Genomic DNA, 18,477 nt, shown 5'->3' on the forward strand with positions numbered 1-18,477 from the left:
TATATGTGTGTTTCTGGTTTTGAATGCTGAGACAGGGGAACCTGTGGTTTTTATTTGTTTGGATCTGTTCAGGGGCCTGACAACTCGGACTCAGCATTGGTGGGGGAGGTGCTGGACTGTCCAAAGGGAAATGGGACTCCTTAGAAGAGCCTCTGGATTCTCTGGTCCAGCTTGGAGGACACTCAACCCTTGGCTTATCTCTCATCTTCCATGATCCCATAAATGAGGCTGCAGCTTTGGAGGATGTTGGTACTGTTTCCCAAAGCTAGATGCAGGTGGTTTCTGCACCTCCCCAGGCAGTGCCAGCGTTACCAGTTTGAGAGGGCTGCGCTTGTGGGAGGGCGGAGGAATTCGTCCCTCTGGCCTTGTGTGAGGCAGTCCTCCCACCCACTGCGCTATCACTGTTGCTTTTGATTTCTTGCTGTTTGTGACTCCTTTAGCCTCAACTTTGAGAGTACAACAGTTGGAAGCTCTTGGGGATATTTAGTGGTAAGGTACCACGAAAATTGCACATGTTTAGGAAACTTTGAAGCCTTCTGGGTGTGGTCAGGCCTTGAGTGGCTGAATAGGAAGAGGAGCCTAGCTGGTGCCCTGACCTCCAACCCCTACTTCACATAGGTGGCTTCTGGGGGGCCCTTGAAGTGCCAGAGCATCTTTTCTCTGGGCTGGCTAGATGGCCACCCTGCTTTCCTTTTAGGTGTGATTATGTGAGTGACAGTTTTGGGAAAGAGATGATCTGGGAGTAAAGGTAGCAGGTATCAAGTGATACTTCACTTTCCCAGTCTAGTAGAATCTAATAGTGTAAAGGGAAAGGAGTAAAAATTGCCCTTCCTGTGGCATGTCCCATGAGGCCCATTGCCAGTCTTTGGAAATGGAATATTAACTCAGGGAAAGAGCACTGATACTGTGGTTCTTAGGTGATTGATTTATGGATCCTGGGCACCTTTGAGGATTCCCCCAGCCTCATCTGCCCCATGCACTCAACCCCAAGTGGCTGACTGGGGTATTTGGTGTGGGGAGAGAGGCTTGTCTTTACAAAGGTTGGTGTGGTCCTTCTGGTTAAATAAGAGGAGTGGAAAAGGGGAGACAGAAAATTCTCAAACTTTCATTTAGAGTTCTGTAACCTGCTCCACCTGCTATGGGAAAATTATACTTTATATAGTTTCTCTGCTTAAGCCCCTACCCTTCCCACTAAGAGCGGTTGGCACCTGTCCCTTTCTTCCCTTCTTCTATAGGACCCCTTTCCTCTTCCTCAGCTCTGTAATTCTTTACTTCTCTCTTTTTTGTACTGTGTTTATTAGTTTCCTCTGAGATTTAGGAAAATATGCCCAAAGGTGTGTATCTTGACCTTCTTAGGTATAACTTTAGTGTGTTTCATTTGGCTCTGGGATAGGCAGGCATATCTTAGAAGAGGGGACCGTTACCCCCCACCCCCATAGTGTGTGTGGAAACCCTGCCTGATGGAAGAGGAAGGAAGCTGCTTTGCTGTGTCCTGCCCCCGTTTAGAACAGCTCCAAGTGGCTGTGTGCTTCCTGAGACTACAACTCCCAGCATGCCTAGCGTCAGGCCTGGCTACACATGCTCAGTAACTCTTAAGGCCCCTTCTGTTAACTTCTAGGGACATCTAAGGAGGAAGGGCAGTTGGCGTTGCTAAGGGCAACGACCTGAGGCCTTCAGGCTGGGTGAGAACTTGAGCTCAGTCATGGCAGGGGCCAGGGGGTGGGCCTGAGCTAGATTTAGATGGGCAGTTGGTGGGAAATTGGGAGTTTCTTCTGTTATGATTGGAATATTCTGGTTGAAACCAGTGGAGGTGGGGGAGATCCATCCAAAGCTGGGATTTCGTTCCAGTAACATGTTCTACATCTTGCAAGACCCCAAATTTGGTCTCCAGTAGAGGGATTTCAGCTGAACTCAGACTTCTTGGTTTATGACTACTCCTGGGTTAGCGCTGAAAGACCTCTAGGATGGTAGCTGACTTGAGAACTGAGGGAAAAGTCCAAGGGATAGGGCCTGCCAGAAGCCAAGAACTCAGATGTGAGGCAAAGAGGGGTACTAGATGTAGCTTGTGGGTGCTTCTGGTTGTCCTGGGAACTCTTAGGCAGGAGATGGGAAGTGGACCCCCCCGGGAATTCAGAGTGGAAGAAGAGGATATGTGTTTATTGGAGGGGAAGTAGACGGTGGGACAAGGGTTGGGGAGAAGGATTTTCCTTGTCATTAGTACAGGAGTTTGTAGGTGTGGTTTTGCTCTGATTTCTATAGGTTCTAGATAACATTAGCTGCCTTCTCCTCAGGATTTGGAGGAAAGTGTTTAGTGGGAAGATTTCCTAGACAAATAGATATCTCTTGGCTCTGACAGGTCTCCCCGAGAGGGCTCTGCCCAGTCGGAGAGAGGGATGGACAGCCCGAAGCCGCCTGGTGAGGATAAAGATTCGGAACCAGCAGGTGGGTAGGACGAACAGTGGGTTTCTGTTCTTCCCAGGAAATCTTAGATTTCTGGTCCTAGCACAGGGACAGAAGCTAAGTCTGTCTGATAGACAGGTAATAATTGAAGGACTTTGTTCTTTGGGACGGAAGTTGAAATGTCATCACTGTTATCCACCAAGGGTTTTGGGTAATCTCATGGGTCTGATGAGTGGACTGGTATTAAACAGAGGATAATGGCTGATACATGTTTTTTCTCTGTTCATTCAGCTGATGGACCTGCAGCCTCCGAGGAGTCAGGTGCCACTGAGCCAGACCTTCCCAAACCACATGTTGGGGAGGTCTCTGTGCCCAGTTCTGGGGGTCCCCGGCTTCAGGAGCCTCCCCAGGACTGCAGGTAACTAGTTTGGGGAAATGAGAATATAAGGATGTATGAAGACTTGATTTGAGCATCTGGGGCTTTCAAAGTGGAAGATTTAGGAAATGAGTGTTCAAGAAGCATAGGTGTGCCAAGTCGTGGGGTTGTTGAGGGTGCAGGACTGGCGTGGTGCTGATGCTTGTGTGTTCACAGCGGGGGTCCGGTGCGGCGTTGTGCTCTCTGTAACTGCGGAGAGCCCAGTCTACATGGGCAGCGGGAGCTACGGCGCTTTGAGTTGCCATTTGACTGGCCCCGGTGTCCCGTGGTGTCCCCTGGGGGGAACCCAGGGCCCAGTGAGGGAGCGCTGCCCAGTGAGGACCTATCACAGATTGGTTTCCCTGAGGGCCTGACACCTGCCCACCTGGGAGAACCTGGAGGTAAGGGAAGGGAAGTGGGGTAGCTGACTTGGGGAGGAAATGGGGTAAGGGCTAGGTGGTCCTGAACCAGGGGTCACGTTCTTGTTAACTGTTTTCCCTCTTTCCACCTATAAAGGGTCCTGCTGGGCTCACCACTGGTGCGCTGCATGGTCGGCAGGCGTATGGGGGCAGGAGGGCCCAGAACTATGTGGTGTGGACAAGGCCATCTTCTCAGGGATCTCACAGGTGGGGCAGGGGCCAGGGAATGGCACAGGCAAAGGGCAGGGTGGGCAGAGGGCATGCTGGGTTAGAACTGGTGCCTGGCCTGTGGCTCTGGAGAGAGCTGGCCAGTCCTGAGGCTTTGTTTCCACCCTGGCAGCGCTGCTCCCACTGCACCAGACTTGGTGCCTCCATCCCTTGCCGCTCGCCTGGATGTTCACGTCTTTACCACTTCCCCTGTGCAACTGCCAGCGGTTCCTTCTTATCCATGAAAACACTGCAGCTGCTATGCCCAGAGCACAGTGAGGGGGCCACACATCTGGGTGAGGAGTCCTGCCCCTTGGACAGGGGACACGTGAGGGTCCACGGCTCCTGGGGTTTTTATGCTCTGCAGAGTGCTCTGAAATCTGTAATTACGTGCTGTCAGTCTGCCCCATGAAAATAGGCTTGGACTCTGAGTGCAGTGGCTCTGCCTGTCTCATTTACCGTGGTCTCTGCAGTACCTGGGTTTTCCAGGTGGCACTAGTGGTAAAGAACCTGCCTGTTAGTGCAGGAGAAGTTAGAGACGTGGGTTTGATCCCTATTTGGAAAGATCCCCTGGAGAAGGGCATGGCAACCCACTCCAGTATCCTTGCCTGCAGAATCCCATGGACAGAGGAGCTTTGTGGGCTACAGTTCATGGGGTCTCAAAGAGTCAGGCACGACTGAAATGACTGAGCATACATGCGTGATGTAGTGCAGTGCCTAGAGCAGTGCCTGGTGTATGTTAGGCAGACACTTACAAACTTTGTTCATTCTGTGTCTGTGGAATGCCAGTTATGTAGACAGCACTGTGCTGAGTCCTGTAAGGAATCCATAGCTGACCTGTGTCATCCTTCCCTTCCTACTGCAGAGGAGGCTCGCTGTGCAGTATGTGAGGGGCCAGGGGAATTGTGTGACTTGTTCTTCTGTACCAGCTGTGGGCATCACTATCACGGGGCCTGTCTGGACACTGCTCTGACTGCCCGCAAGCGTGCTGGCTGGCAGTGCCCTGAATGCAAAGTGTGCCAAGCTTGCAGGTAAAAGTGGGAGGGCAGAAGGGAACCTTAGGTGAAGCACAGGTCAGGGTTGAAAAGGAGGGCAGGGAGAACCCTGTTATGTGCCCCCGCAGGAAACCTGGGAATGACTCTAAGATGTTGGTCTGTGAGACGTGTGACAAAGGATACCATACCTTCTGCCTGAAACCACCAATGGAAGAACTGCCTGCTCACTCTTGGAAGTGCAAGGTGAGTGTGCCCCAGTGCTCCTTACTCTCCCTAATTCCACTTCCTGCAGCGCCCCAGGTTTCCCCTTTGGGACATGCCCTGTGCTCTTCTCCCGTCTCTGCGTCTCTGTTGTCTGACCGGTGGCCATTTTGCTTGTTCCCTTCCGCTAGGCATGCCGGGTGTGCCGGGCCTGTGGGGCAGGCTCAGCTGAGCTGAATCCCAACTCTGAGTGGTTTGAGAACTATTCGCTCTGTCACCGCTGTCACAAAGCCCCGGGAGGACAGCCTGTCAGTTCTCTTGCTGAGCAGCACCCCCCGGTCTGTAGCAGGTAAGTGGTGTGGATTGGCAGAGGTGGGGAGGGGGCCTGGGAGGTACTGAGATGGGCAGGGGCTGTGTTCAAGCAAACAGCCTTTGAGAGGAGGGCCATCGGGTGAGCAGTGCATTCTAGAGCATCCATGCCTCACCTCTGTGTGCTCTAGAGGGGTCCGTAGGTGATGCGAGTCTGCTTCCTGTGCCCTCTGCAGATTCTCACCCCTAGAGCCTGGCGCTACCCCCACTGATGAGCCCAATAGTCTGTATGTTGCGTGCCAAGGGCAGCCAAAGGGTGGACACGTGACCTCTATGCAACCCAAGGAACCGGGGCCCCTGCAATGTGAAGCCAAACCACTAGGTGAGTAGGGTTTGAGGGTTCCTGAAAGTAATCCCCTTCTATCCTGCAGCAAGGGCCAATCTCTGCTTTGCCCCGACCCTATACTTGCTGTGGGGGTGCAGCTGAGCTAGGTAGGAGCAGAGTGTGTTATGTCTGCAGGGAGAGAAGGGGCCCAACTTGAGCCCCAGTTGGAGGCCCCCCTAAATGAGGAGATGCCACTGCTGCCCCCACCTGAGGAGTCGCCCCTGTCCCCACCACCTGAGGACTCACCCACGTCCCCGCCGCCTGAGGCATCGCGCCTGTCCCCACCGCCTGAGGACTCACCCCTCTCTCCACCGCCTGAGGAGTCTCCTCTGTCTCCCCCACCTGAGTCACCACCCTTCTCTTCCCCAGAGGACTCCCCCCCACATCCCCCACTCGATACACCCTTACCCCCACCACCTGAAGCGTCACCCCTGTCCCCACCACTGGAGGAGTCTCCTCTGTCCCCTCCCCCTGAAGAATTGCCTACTTCCCCACCACCGGAAGCATCTCGCCTGTCTCCACCACCGGAAGAGTCACCCATGTCTCCGCCACCTGAAGAGTCACCTATGTCTCCGCCACCTGAGGCCTCTTGTCTGTTCCCACCATTTGAGGAGTCGCCCCTGTCCCCTCCACCCGAGGAGTCTCCTCTCTCCCCGCCACCTGAGGCGTCACGCCTATCCCCACCGCCTGAGGACTCACCCATGTCCCCACCACCTGAAGACTTGCCTATGTCTCCCCCGCCTGAGGTGTCACGCCTGTCCCCCCCGCCTGAGGAGTCTCCCCTGTCACCGCCACCTGAGGAGTCTCCCACATCCCCTCCACCTGAGGCTTCACGCCTGTCCCCTCCACCTGAGGACTCCCCTACATCTCCGCCACCTGAAGACCCGCCTGCTTCCCCACCTCCGGAAGACTTGCTCGTGTCCCTGCCGCTGGAGGAGTCACCGCTGTTGCCACTGCCTGAGGAACTACGACTTTGCCCCCGGCCTGAGGAGCCACACCTGTCCCCTCAACCTGAGAAACCACGCCTGTCTCCTGCACCCCAGGAGCCGCGTCTGTCCCCCGCATCCCAGGAGCCGCGTCTGTCCCCTGCACCCCAGGAGCCGTGCCTGTCCCCTGCACCTGAGGAGCCACGCCTGTCCCCCGCACCCCAGCAGCCGTGCCTGTCCCCTGCACCCGAGGAGCCGCGTCTGTCCCCCGCACCCCAGCAGCCGCACCTGTCCCCGGTGCCCCAGCAGCCGCACCTGTCCCCTGCGCCTGAGGAGCCACGCCTGTCCCCTGCGTCCAAGGAGCTGCGCCTGTCCCCTGCACCCCAGGAGCCCTGCCTGTCCCCCGCGCCTCAGGAGCTGCACCTGTCCCCCGTGCCTGAGGAGCCACATCTGTCCCTTGCATCCGAGGAACCACGCCTGTCTCCCCAGCCTGAGGAACCATGCCTGTCCCCCCGGCCTGAGGAACCGCGCCTGTCCCCTCGGCCTGAGGAACCGCGCCTGTCCCCTCGGCCTGAGGAACCGCGCCTGACCCCCCGGCCTGAGGAACCACACCTGTCCCCTCGACCTGAAGAGCCCATTGAGGAGCCAAGCCTGTGTCTTGCATCTGAGGAATTGCCCTTACTCCTCCCACCCAGGGAGCCACCCTTATCCCCTGTGCTTGGAGAGCCGGCCCTGTCTGAGCCTGGGGAACCACCTCTGTCCCCTCTGCCTGAGGAGCTGCCATTGTCCCCATCTGGGGAGCCATCTTTGTCACCTCAGCTGATGCCACCAGGTAAGGGGCTCTTAGTACCCTGTTACTCTGGGATGGTCTTTAACTCTTTATGGCACATCTAATCTAAGAGCTTCTCTTTTCCTCCAGATCCTCTTCCTCCTCCACTTTCACCCATCATCACAACTGTGGCCCCACCAGCCCTGTCTCCGTTGGGAGAGTTGGAGTACCCCTTTGATGCTAAAGGGGACAGTGACCCTGAGTCACCACTGGCTGCCCCCATCCTGGAGACACCTATCAGCCCTCCACCAGAAGCTAACTGCACTGACCCTGAGCCTGTACCCCCTATGATCCTTCCCCCATCCCCAGGCTCCCCCATGGGACCGGCCTCTCCCATCCTGATGGAGCCCCTCCCCCCTCGTTGTTCCCCTCTCCTCCAGCATTCCCTGCCTCCCTCAAACTCACCTCCTTCCCAGTGCTCTCCTGCCCTGCCGCTGTTGGTTCCTTCCCCGCTGAGTCCCATGGACAAGGCAGTGGAGGTCTCAGAAGAGGCTGAGCCACAGAAGATGGAGACTGAGAAAGCCCCAGAACCTGAGTGCCCAGCCTTGGAACCCAGCCCTACTAGTCCTCTTCCATCTCCTCTGGGGAACCTTTCCTGCCCTGCACCCAGCCCTGCCCCAGCCCTGGATGACTTCTGTGGCCTGGGGGAAGATACAGCCCCTCTGGATGGGACTGACACTCCTGGTTCACAGCCAGAGGCTGGACAGACCCCTGGCAGTTTGGCTAGTGAACTTAAGGGTTCTCCTGTGCTCCTGGACTCTGAGGAGCTGGCCCCTGTGACCCCTATGGAGGTCTATGGCCCAGAATGCAAGCAGGCAGGGCAGGGCTCACCCTGTGAAGAGCAAGAGGAGCCACGTGCACCAGTGGCCCCAACCCCACCTATTCTCATCAAATCCGACATCGTTAATGAGATCTCCAATCTGAGCCAGGGCGATGCCAGTGCCAGTTTTCCTGGCTCAGAGCCCCTGCTAGGCTCTCCAGATCCCGAGGGGGGTGGCTCCCTGTCCATGGAGTTGGGGGTATCTACAGACGTTAGTCCAGCCCGAGATGAGGGCTCCCTGCGGCTCTGTACCGACTCGCTTCCAGAGACTGATGACTCGCTATTGTGTGATGCTGGGACAGCTATTGGAGGAGGCAAAGCCGAGGGGGACAAGGGGAGGCGGCGCAGCTCCCCAGCTCGTTCCCGCATCAAACAGGTGAGGGGCTATCCAGCCGCTGGGTGTGTTTGATGTCCCGTCACTGTCAGAGGTACGGTTCTGTTACTCACTGATACCTTCCCACCTGACTTATTGAATCCTAGGTTCTCAGAGGGAGAAGGCAATGGCAACCCACTCCAATACTCTTGCCTGGAAAAATCCCATGGACGGAGGAGCCTGGTGGGCTGCAGTCCATGGTGTCGCTAAGAGTCGGACACGACTGAGCAACTTCACTTTCACTTTTCACTTTCTTCCATTGGAGAAGGAAATGGCAACCCACTCCAGTGTTCTTGCCTGGAGAATCCCAGGGACGGAGGAGCCTGCTGGGCTGCCGTCTATGGGGTCGCACAGAGTCGGACACGGCTGAAGCGACTTAGCAGCAGCAGCAGCAGCAGGTTCTCAGAGATTCTTGAGTTCATCTTGTTATTTTATTAAAGAGAACACCAATAACAGAGGGGAAAATAACTTGCCCAGGTTCTTGGTTCCTCAGTCAATAGAATCGGTACTAGAAACTCAGATCTCTCAAGCTACTCTTTTTTTCTTACTGTATAGTACTATGTTGGCCACTCTTTCTTGGAAGATCAGGAGTGGTTTGGACCAGAGCTTCTACCTGTTGCTACCCTAGAGTTTGGGCTTCCTCTCTGGCCCTGACTGGGAAGCCTGGTCTTTGTTACCTGCCATGCTCTGTCCCTTTGTCTCTTCTCTTGCCGATAAGCCTATGGACCCCACCTGTTAGCCCTCTACTTCTCCTGTAATCACCCATTTCCCTCACTCAGGGTCGCAGCAGTAGTTTCCCAGGGAGACGCCGGCCACGTGGAGGAGCACATGGAGGACGTGGGAGAGGACGGGCCCGGCTAAAATCAACTACTTCTTCCATTGAGACTCTGGTAGTAAGGAGAGGCCTCCCATCCCCCAAACATGCTTCAGCTGGCCCCTTCAAGATTAAACACCCTTTAAATCCTGCCAGTCCCCTGCACGCTCTGCCTGCCTGCTAGCCTAGGGCCTGTCCAGCTATGTCTGTGCTCCTTCTGTCCTCTTGGTCCCCAGGCTTCTCTGAAATGTGATGTTGGGCTGAGGCCCAGTTTGGGAGCTGGGGTGTTCTTCTGCTTCTTAGTCCTGGCTCCTGGCCTTCATCTTAGCCGGGGGTTTATGCCGCCTTCCCCCAACACCAAAGAGGAAAGCAGCTTAGTCGGGGCAGATTTAGCTGCCTCACTTTGCACAACTCTCTGCCTATAAGGTTGCTGATATCGATAGCTCTCCCAGCAAGGAGGAAGAAGACGATGATGATGATACCATGCAAAATACTGTGGTTCTCTTCTCCAACACAGACAAATTTGTGCTAATGCAGGTACTGTACTTGACTCAAGTAGTCCCATCTTCAGCAGTAACACCTGGCAGACTGAATGCCAGGATGGCATTTGGATATATGTGTTTTGATGGGAGGGTAAATGAGGAAAACCAAAGACCTACTTCTTGGAATACTAGAAAATGAGCTTGACACTGAACTGGGAGCAGGGAATGTAGCAGTGAAAAAGGCAGAAACAATTTCTGCTCTATTGAAGCTCCTAGTCTAGGAACATGAGTAATCTTGAAGCTACAGAATTTGTCGTGTAAGTTACTGTGATCCTGATCAGTCTTCACCCACCTTGTCTTTCACTTCTCATTACCTCTATCCACGGTAGGCTGTATCATTTCAGATTACCTGATCAGACGAGCAGGCAGGCTAGGAAGGAGCAGGGTCCTGTGATGGCTCACTGTGTCCTAATGCAGGGATAGGCTTTTGGTTCTCTGACTCTCTCCTGTCAGATTAGTGTCATAGTCAGTCACGGGGACTGAGTGGTGCTGAGGATGTGAGGCGGGACACTTGGGTTTCTGTGTGTTTCCCCAGGACATGTGTGTGGTGTGTGGCAGCTTTGGCCGGGGGGCAGAGGGCCACCTCCTTGCCTGTTCCCAGTGCTCTCAGTGCTATCACCCTTACTGTGTCAACAGCAAGGTGAGTTCAGAGCTCCAGAGATCTGGTCTGGGGAATGGGATCAGTTATTATTTATCCTAGGTCTCTTTCCTGGCCACTCTACTTAAAGTGGTCACTGGTCATGGAACTTGTTCCTCAGTTTCCAGTGGCTGTCAAATTCATCTTGGGAAAAATGTTTTGGAAAACATAGTGGTCTTATAAGTTTCTTTGTGATAGGTCATGACTTCCTAGTATAATTGAGTACATTGTATAAATTGTGAGAACTTTTCTAGTAGAAAACATGGTCTGGATATAAAATATAAAATCAGCACCAAACACATGTTCACAAAGAGAAAGCAGTTTTTGACTCAAGCATGATCAGTCATTTTGGGGTTTTCATTAACATTTAGAACTTGTCCACTGCTAACATTCACTGACTTGGAGCAGTATGTTCAAGAAAAGCTGGGGGAAATACAACCTGGGTAGTGAAAGATCTTAACCAGGCAGTGGCTGGGTGAGGCTGTTCTTTGATCAGCGGAGATCCCTGGAAGCCTAAGTTTAAGAGCCACTATTTTAGGGGTGAGGGTGCTCCGTGTATCTTCCCTGTGCTCAAATGAAGGTCTGGCCTGGGTATGGGGGTCCTCCAGCCCCACCTGTATAAGTCCCAGCACCCCTGGAGAGGTCTGCCCTGCCCTCTGCATCACCCCCTGAGGAATTGCCATCTCCTGCACCAGATCACCAAGGTGATGCTGCTGAAGGGCTGGCGTTGTGTGGAGTGCATCGTGTGCGAGGTGTGTGGCCAGGCCTCAGACCCCTCCCGCCTCCTGCTCTGTGATGACTGTGACATTAGCTACCACACGTACTGCCTGGACCCCCCACTGCTCACCGTGCCCAAGGGTGGCTGGAAGTGCAAGTGGTAAGGAGACTAGCAACGTCAGATGGGCCTGACATGTTTAAGAGTGGGTATGATGTTGAATACATGGCTGAGGCTGGGTTTAGAAGGCCAGGCTGGTTTGGGTACTCTGGGTAGGTCAAGTATTGAGGGTCTGTCTTTCTGCCCCCACCAGGTGTGTGTCTTGTATGCAGTGTGGGGCCGCCTCCCCTGGCTTCCACTGTGAATGGCAGAATAGTTACACACACTGCGGGCCCTGTGCCAGCCTGGTGACCTGCCCTATCTGTCACGCCCCCTACGTGGAGGAGGACCTGCTGATCCAGTGTCGCCACTGTGAACGGTGAGGGTGCCCGTCTCCCCCAGATAGGCCCCCCTCCGCTGTTTTCAGCCTTTCGTTGTTTCTGTTCACCTCCTCCTGTCTCCTTTCAACCAGGTGGATGCATGCTGGCTGTGAGAGCCTCTTCACAGAGGATGATGTGGAGCAGGCAGCTGATGAGGGCTTCGACTGTGTCTCCTGCCAGCCTTACGTGGTCAAGCCTGCTGGTGAGTCCCGGGTGCTAGGGAGAGGGGAGGAGGGGTCAGCGCAGGGATGCTTTGCTCTGGGCCAGGGCCTCCAGCTGTTTGTCCTCTCCACAGCACCTGTCGCACCTCCAGAGTTGGTACCTATGAAGGTGAAAGAGCCTGGTGAGTCACAGTAATTCTGAATGCCAGTGCCAGAGAAGACCCTTAGACACTTAGTCCAGCTCCAGTCCCCCAATTTTATCTTATTTTTCACAGAAAAAAAGCTAAGACCCAGGGATGTTGAGTGACCTGCCCAAGGTCACCCCGTAGGTCAGTGGTGAAGTTGTGGTGACACTCAAGGCCTTTAGGTTCCAGGCAGAATTCCATTCACCAGCCAACATGGCCTTTGTACAGCCAGACTCTCATTTTCAGAGAGCACAGAACTCTTTCTGAACCCTGCTCTTTTTCCTTAGTGAAGGAGCTCTCCCACCTCCATCCATCATGATGTGGGCACTGCTCCTGGCATCTGGGGCACGATGAGCTGGCATTCGGCAAGGAGGGGTGGTCCATATAGCCAGAGAATATATTTGGTGACCTGAGGGTTCATTAGGAGCAGAGTCTAGCTTCAGCAGCCGCTGTCTCTCAGACCCCCTCGGGTCACTGAGAGAGCACTCAGGTCTCAGCTGGTGCCTATCAGTGGTCTCTCTATAGCCCTCAGATCCCCAGTCTGGACTTCAGTCTGTTGTCTCTCATTGCTCTTGTCCCAGCTAGGGACTTAGGCCGAAACTCAGAGTCCCAGTTTCCCTGGGGCTCCATGGAGTCACGTGCTTTCCCCCTTTGTGCAGAGCCCCAGTACTTTCGCTTTGAGGGCGTGTGGCTGACAGAAACGGGCATGGCGGTGCTGCGTAACCTGACCATGTCGCCTCTGCACAAGCGGCGTCAGAGGCGTGGACGGCCCGGCCTCCCAGGCGAGGCGGGGCTGGAGGGGGCTGAGCCTTCAGAGGTCCTGGGCCCTGATGACAAGAAGGATGGTGACCTGGACACGGATGAGCTGCTCAAGGCTGAAGGTCAGCCTAGGGGATCTCGGGGAGCACCAGAGTTCTGGGATCACGCCTGTGAGAATTGAGTGTTGGGTCAGGGCAGCATTGCCACTCCCAGTCACCCTTGGGCCACTGTGGGTCTTGTCCGATGGCTCTGTGACAGGGAACTCAACTGTTCTTTTTTGTTTTGCCTGTGTTGTCTTTGTTGCTGCACGTGAACTTTCTCTAGTAGCTGTGAGTGGGGGCTACTCTATAGTTGCAGTAGACAGGCTTCTCATTGTGGTGGCTTCTCTTGTTGCAGAGCATGGGCCCTAGGGTGTGCGGGTTTTAGTAGTTGTGGCTCACAGGCTTAGTTGCCCCTTGGTGTGTGGGATCTTCCTGGACCAGGGATCAAACCCATGTCCCCTGCATTGGCAGGCAGATTCTTAACCACTGGACCATCTGGGGAGTCCCCAGTTCTCTGTTCTTAACTGACAGGATGACAGGGTTCAAAGGATCCAAGCCTCTGACCTGTCTCCATCTCTTCTGTCTCCATACACAGGTAGTGTGGAGCACATGGAGTGCGAAATTAAACTGGAGGGTCCTGTCAGCCCTGATGGAGAGCCTGGCAAAGAGGAGACCGAGGAAAGCAAAAAACGCAAACGCAAACCCTATCGGCCTGGTGAGGCCCTGGGATGTGGGTGGGGTGGTGAGGGGCAGCTTACCAGGTCCCCAGCAGCTTCTTAGCCTCAGCCCTGCCTCCTTACAGGCATCGGTGGTTTCATGGTGCGACAGCGGAAATCCCACACACGTGTGAAAAAAGGGCCTGCTGCACAGGCGGAGGTGTTGAGTGGGGATGGGCAGCCCGACGAGGGTGAGACGGGTGAGGGCTCCAGTGGGGCCTGGGAGAAGGTGGGGCTCGCAGGACCCGTGGGACATTGCCAGGGAGGCTGGGGGCAGGGGTGCTCTCAAAGGGTCAAGGAAGTAGTGGGCCCAATTGGTGTCGGGGGAGAATAGGCAAAAAGTGTCCCCAGGCCAACCTGGGAGCAGCGTGTTCACAGTCCCCAGAGAGGCTGACCCTCCTGTTGGGTCCTCAGTGTTGCCTGCCGACCTGCCTGCCGAGGGCTCTGTGGACCAGGGCTTAGCCGATGGGGATGAAAAGAAGAAGCAGCAGCGGCGAGGGCGCAAGAAGAACAAACTGGAGGACATGTTCCCTGCTTACCTGCAGGTGGGTCTTAGGCTCTGAGGGCCACTGGCCAGGCTCCTGGCCTGCAGGGCCTGAGAAAGCCTATTTATTTCTGCTTCCTCCCACAGGAAGCCTTCTTTGGGAAGGAGCTGCTGGACCTGAGCCGGAAGGCCCTGTTTGCAGTTGGCGTGGGCCGGCCAAGCTTTGGATTGGGAACCCCCAAAGCCAAGGGCGATGGAGGCTCAGAGAGGAAGGAGCTCCCGACCTCACAGAAAGGTCAGTCATGTGGGGTAAGGTAGTCTGAAGGGGTCCAACTTCACTTTGTACTTGGAAGCTGGTAAGAGATTTTGGTGGGAAATGGGCTGGTCTCTAGGAGTTGAGGATTGGCCAAGGGCCTTGGCCTTGGTGCTGGGGTCCTGTTCTGGGCATCTTTGATTGAAGTGGGGCTGTTGCTCATAGGAGATGATGGTCCGGATGTTGCAGATGAAGAATCCCGTGGCCCCGAGGGCAAGGCTGATACACCAGGTGAGGGCTGCTGGGAGGACTGGGTGCCATCTTGGTTTTGCTTCTGTCAACCTGTTCTGCCCCTGAGCACCATCAAGGTTGGAGGCTGTAAAGTGTTTCAGGCCTTCTGTGGTCCTTGCCAGAGTGGCCATTGTGGTGCCTCCACACCGACCTTAGCTGATGGGCTTTTCTTGGCAATTGCAGGACCTGAGGATGGTGGCATAAAGGCATCCCCGGTGCCCAGTGACCCTGAGAAGCCAGGCACCCCAGGTGAAGGGATGCTTAGCTCTGACTTAGACAGGATTCCCACAGAAGGTGAGGCTGGGACCCACACTCTTCATGTATAAGGGTCCTTTCCTCTGCCTGAGGGACTCGTTTATATAGCTCCTCTGGTGGGGAGTCATGGGCACCTTCCCTGGTATCCCCTGAGCCCCCTAGTCTTCCTCAGCAGCATGTTTCCTTGATCCCTCACAGAACTGCCTAAGATGGAATCCAAGGACCTACAGCAGCTTTTCAAGGACGTTCTGGGTTCCGAACGAGAGCAGCATCTGGGTTGCGGAACCCCTGGCCTGGACGGCAGCCGGACACCGCTGCAGAGGCCCTTTCTTCAAGGTGAGCCGATGGGGGTGGTTTGAAGACTGGGTGGGCAGGTACCATCAAGCCTGCCTCCAGACTGGGCCGCTTGCTCCCTCTCTCTGATCCTATGCCTCTTGTAGGTGGACTCCCTTTGGGCAATCTCCCCTCCAACAGCCCAATGGACTCTTACCCGGGCCTCTGCCAGTCCCCATTCCTGGATTCTAGGTTGGTATTTGTGCTTAACCTCTGTGGGCAGTCCCTTCCCTCCAGTGGGGCCACACTGGGGGAGGGAATGTTGGACTCTCGGGTGCTGCTGTGGCAACCCCTCCCTCCCTCTGCTGCCTTGCTAGTGACTGTCTTCTGTTGGGGCAGGGCAGTAGCCTGGGGACTCTGGGCAGTTTGTCTGGGGTGGGCTTGGCATCCCTGCCCTCTGTGACTCTCTGCCCCTGCGCCCCAGGGAGCGCGGGGGCTTCTTTAGCCCGGAACCCGGTGAGCCAGACAGCCCCTGGACAGGCTCGGGGGGCACCACGCCCTCCACCCCCACCACCCCCACCACGGAGGGTGAGGGCGACGGGCTCTCCTATAATCAGCGGAGTCTTCAGCGCTGGGAGAAGGACGAGGAGTTGGGCCAGCTCTCCACCATCTCACCTGTGCTGTACGCCAATATTAACTTCCCCAGTCTCAAGCAGGATTACCCAGGTACCTGTGGGACAGAGCAAGGGAGACAGCCTGCGACACGACCAGTGCAGGGGTCACCTGCCAGTTCTTCTCTCACACGTCGTCTCTGTCCTCCAGATTGGTCAAGCCGCTGCAAACAAATCATGAAGCTGTGGAGAAAAGTTCCAGCTGCTGATAAAGCCCCCTACCTGGTGAGACAGAAGGAGCCTGGAGTGGCGTGGGAAATGAGTCATAGGCAGCGTGTCTTCGGGAAAGTCACCTTCATTCCTTCTACTTCCCACTTTCATGGCAGCTGGGCCAGTAGGGGTTGGCTTCTGTGTGGGGAGTGTGAGGGCATGGTGAGGGAGTGGGACTGGGCTTGAGACTGAGTCCCAGCCTCAGGCTGTGTCCTCTGTTCCTCAGCAAAAGGCCAAAGATAACCGGGCAGCTCACCGCATCAACAAGGTGCAGAAGGTGAGTGGGCTCAGGGTGCGCAGGGGCATCCAAGTCTGGTTGTGGGGCAGCCTCCCTGAGGATGGGGGTCAGAGGGCCTGCCTACAGCAGCCTAACTGTTCTGTGCCTGGTCTCCTCCTGTAGCAGGCTGAGAGCCAGATCAACAAGCAGACCAAGGTGGGCGACATGGCCCGCAAGACTGACCGACCGGCCCTACATCTCCGCATTCCCCCCCAGCCAGGGGCCCTGGGCAGTCCACCTCCTGCTGCTGCCCCCACCATTTTCATTGGCAGCCCCACTCCCCCCGCCGGCTTGTCTACCTCTGCGGACGGGTTCCTGAAGCCGCCGGCGGGCACGGTGCCCGGCCCCGACTCGCCTGGTGAGCTCTTCCTCAAGCTCCCGCCCCAGGTGCCCGCCCAAGTGCCTTCGCAGGACCCCTTTGGACTGGCCTCTGCCTATGCTCTGGAGCCCCGCTTCCCCACAGCACCACCCACCTACCCTCCCTATCCTAGTCCGACTGGGGCCCCTGCACCGCCCCCGACGCTGGGCGCCTCATCTCGTCCTGGGACTGGCCAGCCAGGGGAGTTCCATACTACCCCACCTGGCACCCCCCGACACCAGCCCTCCACGCCTGACCCCTTCCTCAAACCCCGCTGCCCCTCCCTGGACAACCTGGCTGTGCCTGAGAGCCCAGGAGGAGGGGGAAGCAAGGCTGCTGAGCCTCTGCTGTCGCCCCTGCCTTTCGGGGAGTCTCGGAAGGCCCTGGAGGTGAAGAAGGAAGAGCTTGGGGGATCCTCTCCGAGCTATGGGCCCCCAAACCTGGGCTTTGTTGACTCTCCCTCCTCAGGCCCCCACCTGGGTGGCCTGGAGTTAAAGGCACCTGATGTCTTCAAAGCCCCCCTGACCCCTCGGGCATCTCAGGTAGAGCCCCAGAGCCCGGGCTTGGGCCTAAGGCCCCAGGAGCCACCCCCTGCCCAGGCTTTGGCCCCTTCTCCTCCCAGCCACTCAGACATCTTTCGCCCTGGTCCCTACCCTGACCCCTACGCCCAGCCCCCGCTGACGCCTCGGCCCCAACCCCCACCACCTGAGAGCTGCTGTGCCCTGCCTCCCCGCTCACTGCCCTCTGACCCTTTCTCCCGAGTGCCCGCCAGTCCCCAGTCCCAGTCCAGCTCCCAGTCCCCATTGACACCCCGTCCTCTGTCTGCTGAGGCTTTCTGCCCATCCCCTGTTACCCCTCGCTTCCAATCCCCTGACCCTTATTCCCGTCCACCCTCGCGCCCTCAGTCCCGGGATCCATTTGCCCCATTGCATAAGCCCCCCCGCCCCCAGCCCTCTGAAGTTGCCTTCAAGGCTGGGCCTCTAGCCCACACTCCGCTGGGGGCTGGGGGTTTCCCAGCAGCCCTGCCCTCAGGGCCAGCAGGTGAGCTCCATGCCAAGGTCCCAAGTGTGCAACCCCCGAATTTTGCCCGGTCCCCTGGGACCAGTGCATTTGTGGGCGCCCCTTCTCCCATGCGTTTCACTTTCCCTCAGGCGGTCGGGGAGCCTCCCCTAAAGCCGCCTGTCCCTCAGCCTGGTCTCCCTCCACCCCATGGGATCAACAGCCATTTTGGGCCTGGCCCTACCATGGGCAAGCCTCAAAGCACAAACTACGCAGTAGCCGCAGGGAACTTCCGCCCATCGGGCAGCCCCCTGGGGCCCAGCAGCGGGCCCGCAGGAGAGGGCTACGGGCCGTCCCCACTGCGCCCCCCGTCAGTCCTGCCCCAACCCACACCCGATGGGCCCCTCCCCTGCCTGCCCCATGGGGCCACACAGCGGGCGGGCATCACCTCTCCCGTTGAGAAGCGAGAAGATCCAGGGGCTGGCACGGGCAGCTCTTTGGCGGCACCTGAGCTTTCAGGTACCCAGGACCCAGGCATGTCTGGCCTCAGTCAGACAGAACTAGAGAAGCAGCGACAGGTGGGTCGACATCTCTGTTTGTGGGCCAGCCCTTTGGGCTTTGGTGCTCGTCCAATGGACTTACCATCTTGTCTGTACCCTGCACAGCGCCAGCGACTACGGGAGCTATTAATTCGGCAGCAGATGCAGCGCAACACCCTTCGGCAGGAGAAGGAGACTGCGGCAGCTGCCGGAGCGGTGGGACCCCCAGGCAACTGGGGTGCTGAGCCTAGTAGCCCCGCATTTGAGCAGCTGGGTCGAGGCCAGACCCCCTTTGCTGGGACCCAGGTAGGTAGAGTGGCAAGAGGTGGTGGATCCAAGATGCTGAAGGTGGCCCCACTTTCATCTACCCTTATCTTTCCTAGGACAAGAGCAGCCTTGTGGGACTGCCCCCAAGCAAGCTGGGTGGCCCCATCCTGGGGCCAGGGGCTTTCCCCAGTGATGACCGACTCTCCCGGCCGCCTCCACCAGCCACCCCTTCCTCTATGGATGTTAACAGCCGGTGAGGCTCCTGGGCTTCC

At 56.7% G+C, this 18,477-nt stretch overlaps 1 protein-coding gene across 13 annotated transcripts in view; it reads left to right on the top strand.

Moving 5' to 3' along the window:
* The window catches only part of KMT2D (lysine methyltransferase 2D), a 40,119-nt gene that overhangs the window by 3,014 nt on the left and 18,628 nt on the right, over window positions 1–18,477 (top strand). For 5 of the 13 annotated variants that reach the window (XM_059886906.1, XM_024992458.2, XM_059886914.1 and 2 more), the window contains exons 2-34: window positions 2,357–2,442; window positions 2,692–2,818; window positions 2,993–3,216; window positions 3,332–3,441; window positions 3,575–3,737; window positions 4,307–4,472; window positions 4,565–4,679; window positions 4,829–4,986; window positions 5,183–5,328; window positions 5,467–7,089; window positions 7,177–8,282; window positions 9,059–9,172; window positions 9,520–9,630; window positions 10,171–10,275; window positions 10,968–11,149; window positions 11,301–11,465; window positions 11,559–11,668; window positions 11,762–11,809; window positions 12,472–12,693; window positions 13,208–13,327; window positions 13,415–13,528; window positions 13,743–13,873; window positions 13,960–14,107; window positions 14,291–14,356; window positions 14,540–14,650; window positions 14,810–14,947; window positions 15,052–15,136; window positions 15,369–15,610; window positions 15,707–15,780; window positions 15,992–16,042; window positions 16,166–17,977; window positions 18,065–18,244; window positions 18,322–18,458. In XM_059886906.1, coding sequence (XP_059742889.1) covers window positions 2,394–2,442; window positions 2,692–2,818; window positions 2,993–3,216; window positions 3,332–3,441; window positions 3,575–3,737; window positions 4,307–4,472; window positions 4,565–4,679; window positions 4,829–4,986; window positions 5,183–5,328; window positions 5,467–7,089; window positions 7,177–8,282; window positions 9,059–9,172; window positions 9,520–9,630; window positions 10,171–10,275; window positions 10,968–11,149; window positions 11,301–11,465; window positions 11,559–11,668; window positions 11,762–11,809; window positions 12,472–12,693; window positions 13,208–13,327; window positions 13,415–13,528; window positions 13,743–13,873; window positions 13,960–14,107; window positions 14,291–14,356; window positions 14,540–14,650; window positions 14,810–14,947; window positions 15,052–15,136; window positions 15,369–15,610; window positions 15,707–15,780; window positions 15,992–16,042; window positions 16,166–17,977; window positions 18,065–18,244; window positions 18,322–18,458 — 8,453 coding nt within the window. In that variant the 5' untranslated portion in view covers window positions 2,357–2,393. The remainder of the gene's footprint in view (window positions 1–2,356; window positions 2,443–2,691; window positions 2,819–2,992; window positions 3,217–3,331; window positions 3,442–3,574; window positions 3,738–4,306; window positions 4,473–4,564; window positions 4,680–4,828; window positions 4,987–5,182; window positions 5,329–5,466; window positions 7,090–7,176; window positions 8,283–9,058; window positions 9,173–9,519; window positions 9,631–10,170; window positions 10,276–10,967; window positions 11,150–11,300; window positions 11,466–11,558; window positions 11,669–11,761; window positions 11,810–12,471; window positions 12,694–13,207; window positions 13,328–13,414; window positions 13,529–13,742; window positions 13,874–13,959; window positions 14,108–14,290; window positions 14,357–14,539; window positions 14,651–14,809; window positions 14,948–15,051; window positions 15,137–15,368; window positions 15,611–15,706; window positions 15,781–15,991; window positions 16,043–16,165; window positions 17,978–18,064; window positions 18,245–18,321; window positions 18,459–18,477) is intronic. The other 8 variants (XM_059886908.1, XM_059886912.1, XM_024992463.2 and 5 more) reach the window with 5 other exon arrangements.

The sequence above is a fragment of the Bos taurus genome, chromosome 5 (genome assembly GCF_002263795.3).
Source record: "Bos taurus isolate L1 Dominette 01449 registration number 42190680 breed Hereford chromosome 5, ARS-UCD2.0, whole genome shotgun sequence".
Classification (NCBI taxonomy): Eukaryota; Metazoa; Chordata; class Mammalia; order Artiodactyla; family Bovidae; genus Bos; species Bos taurus.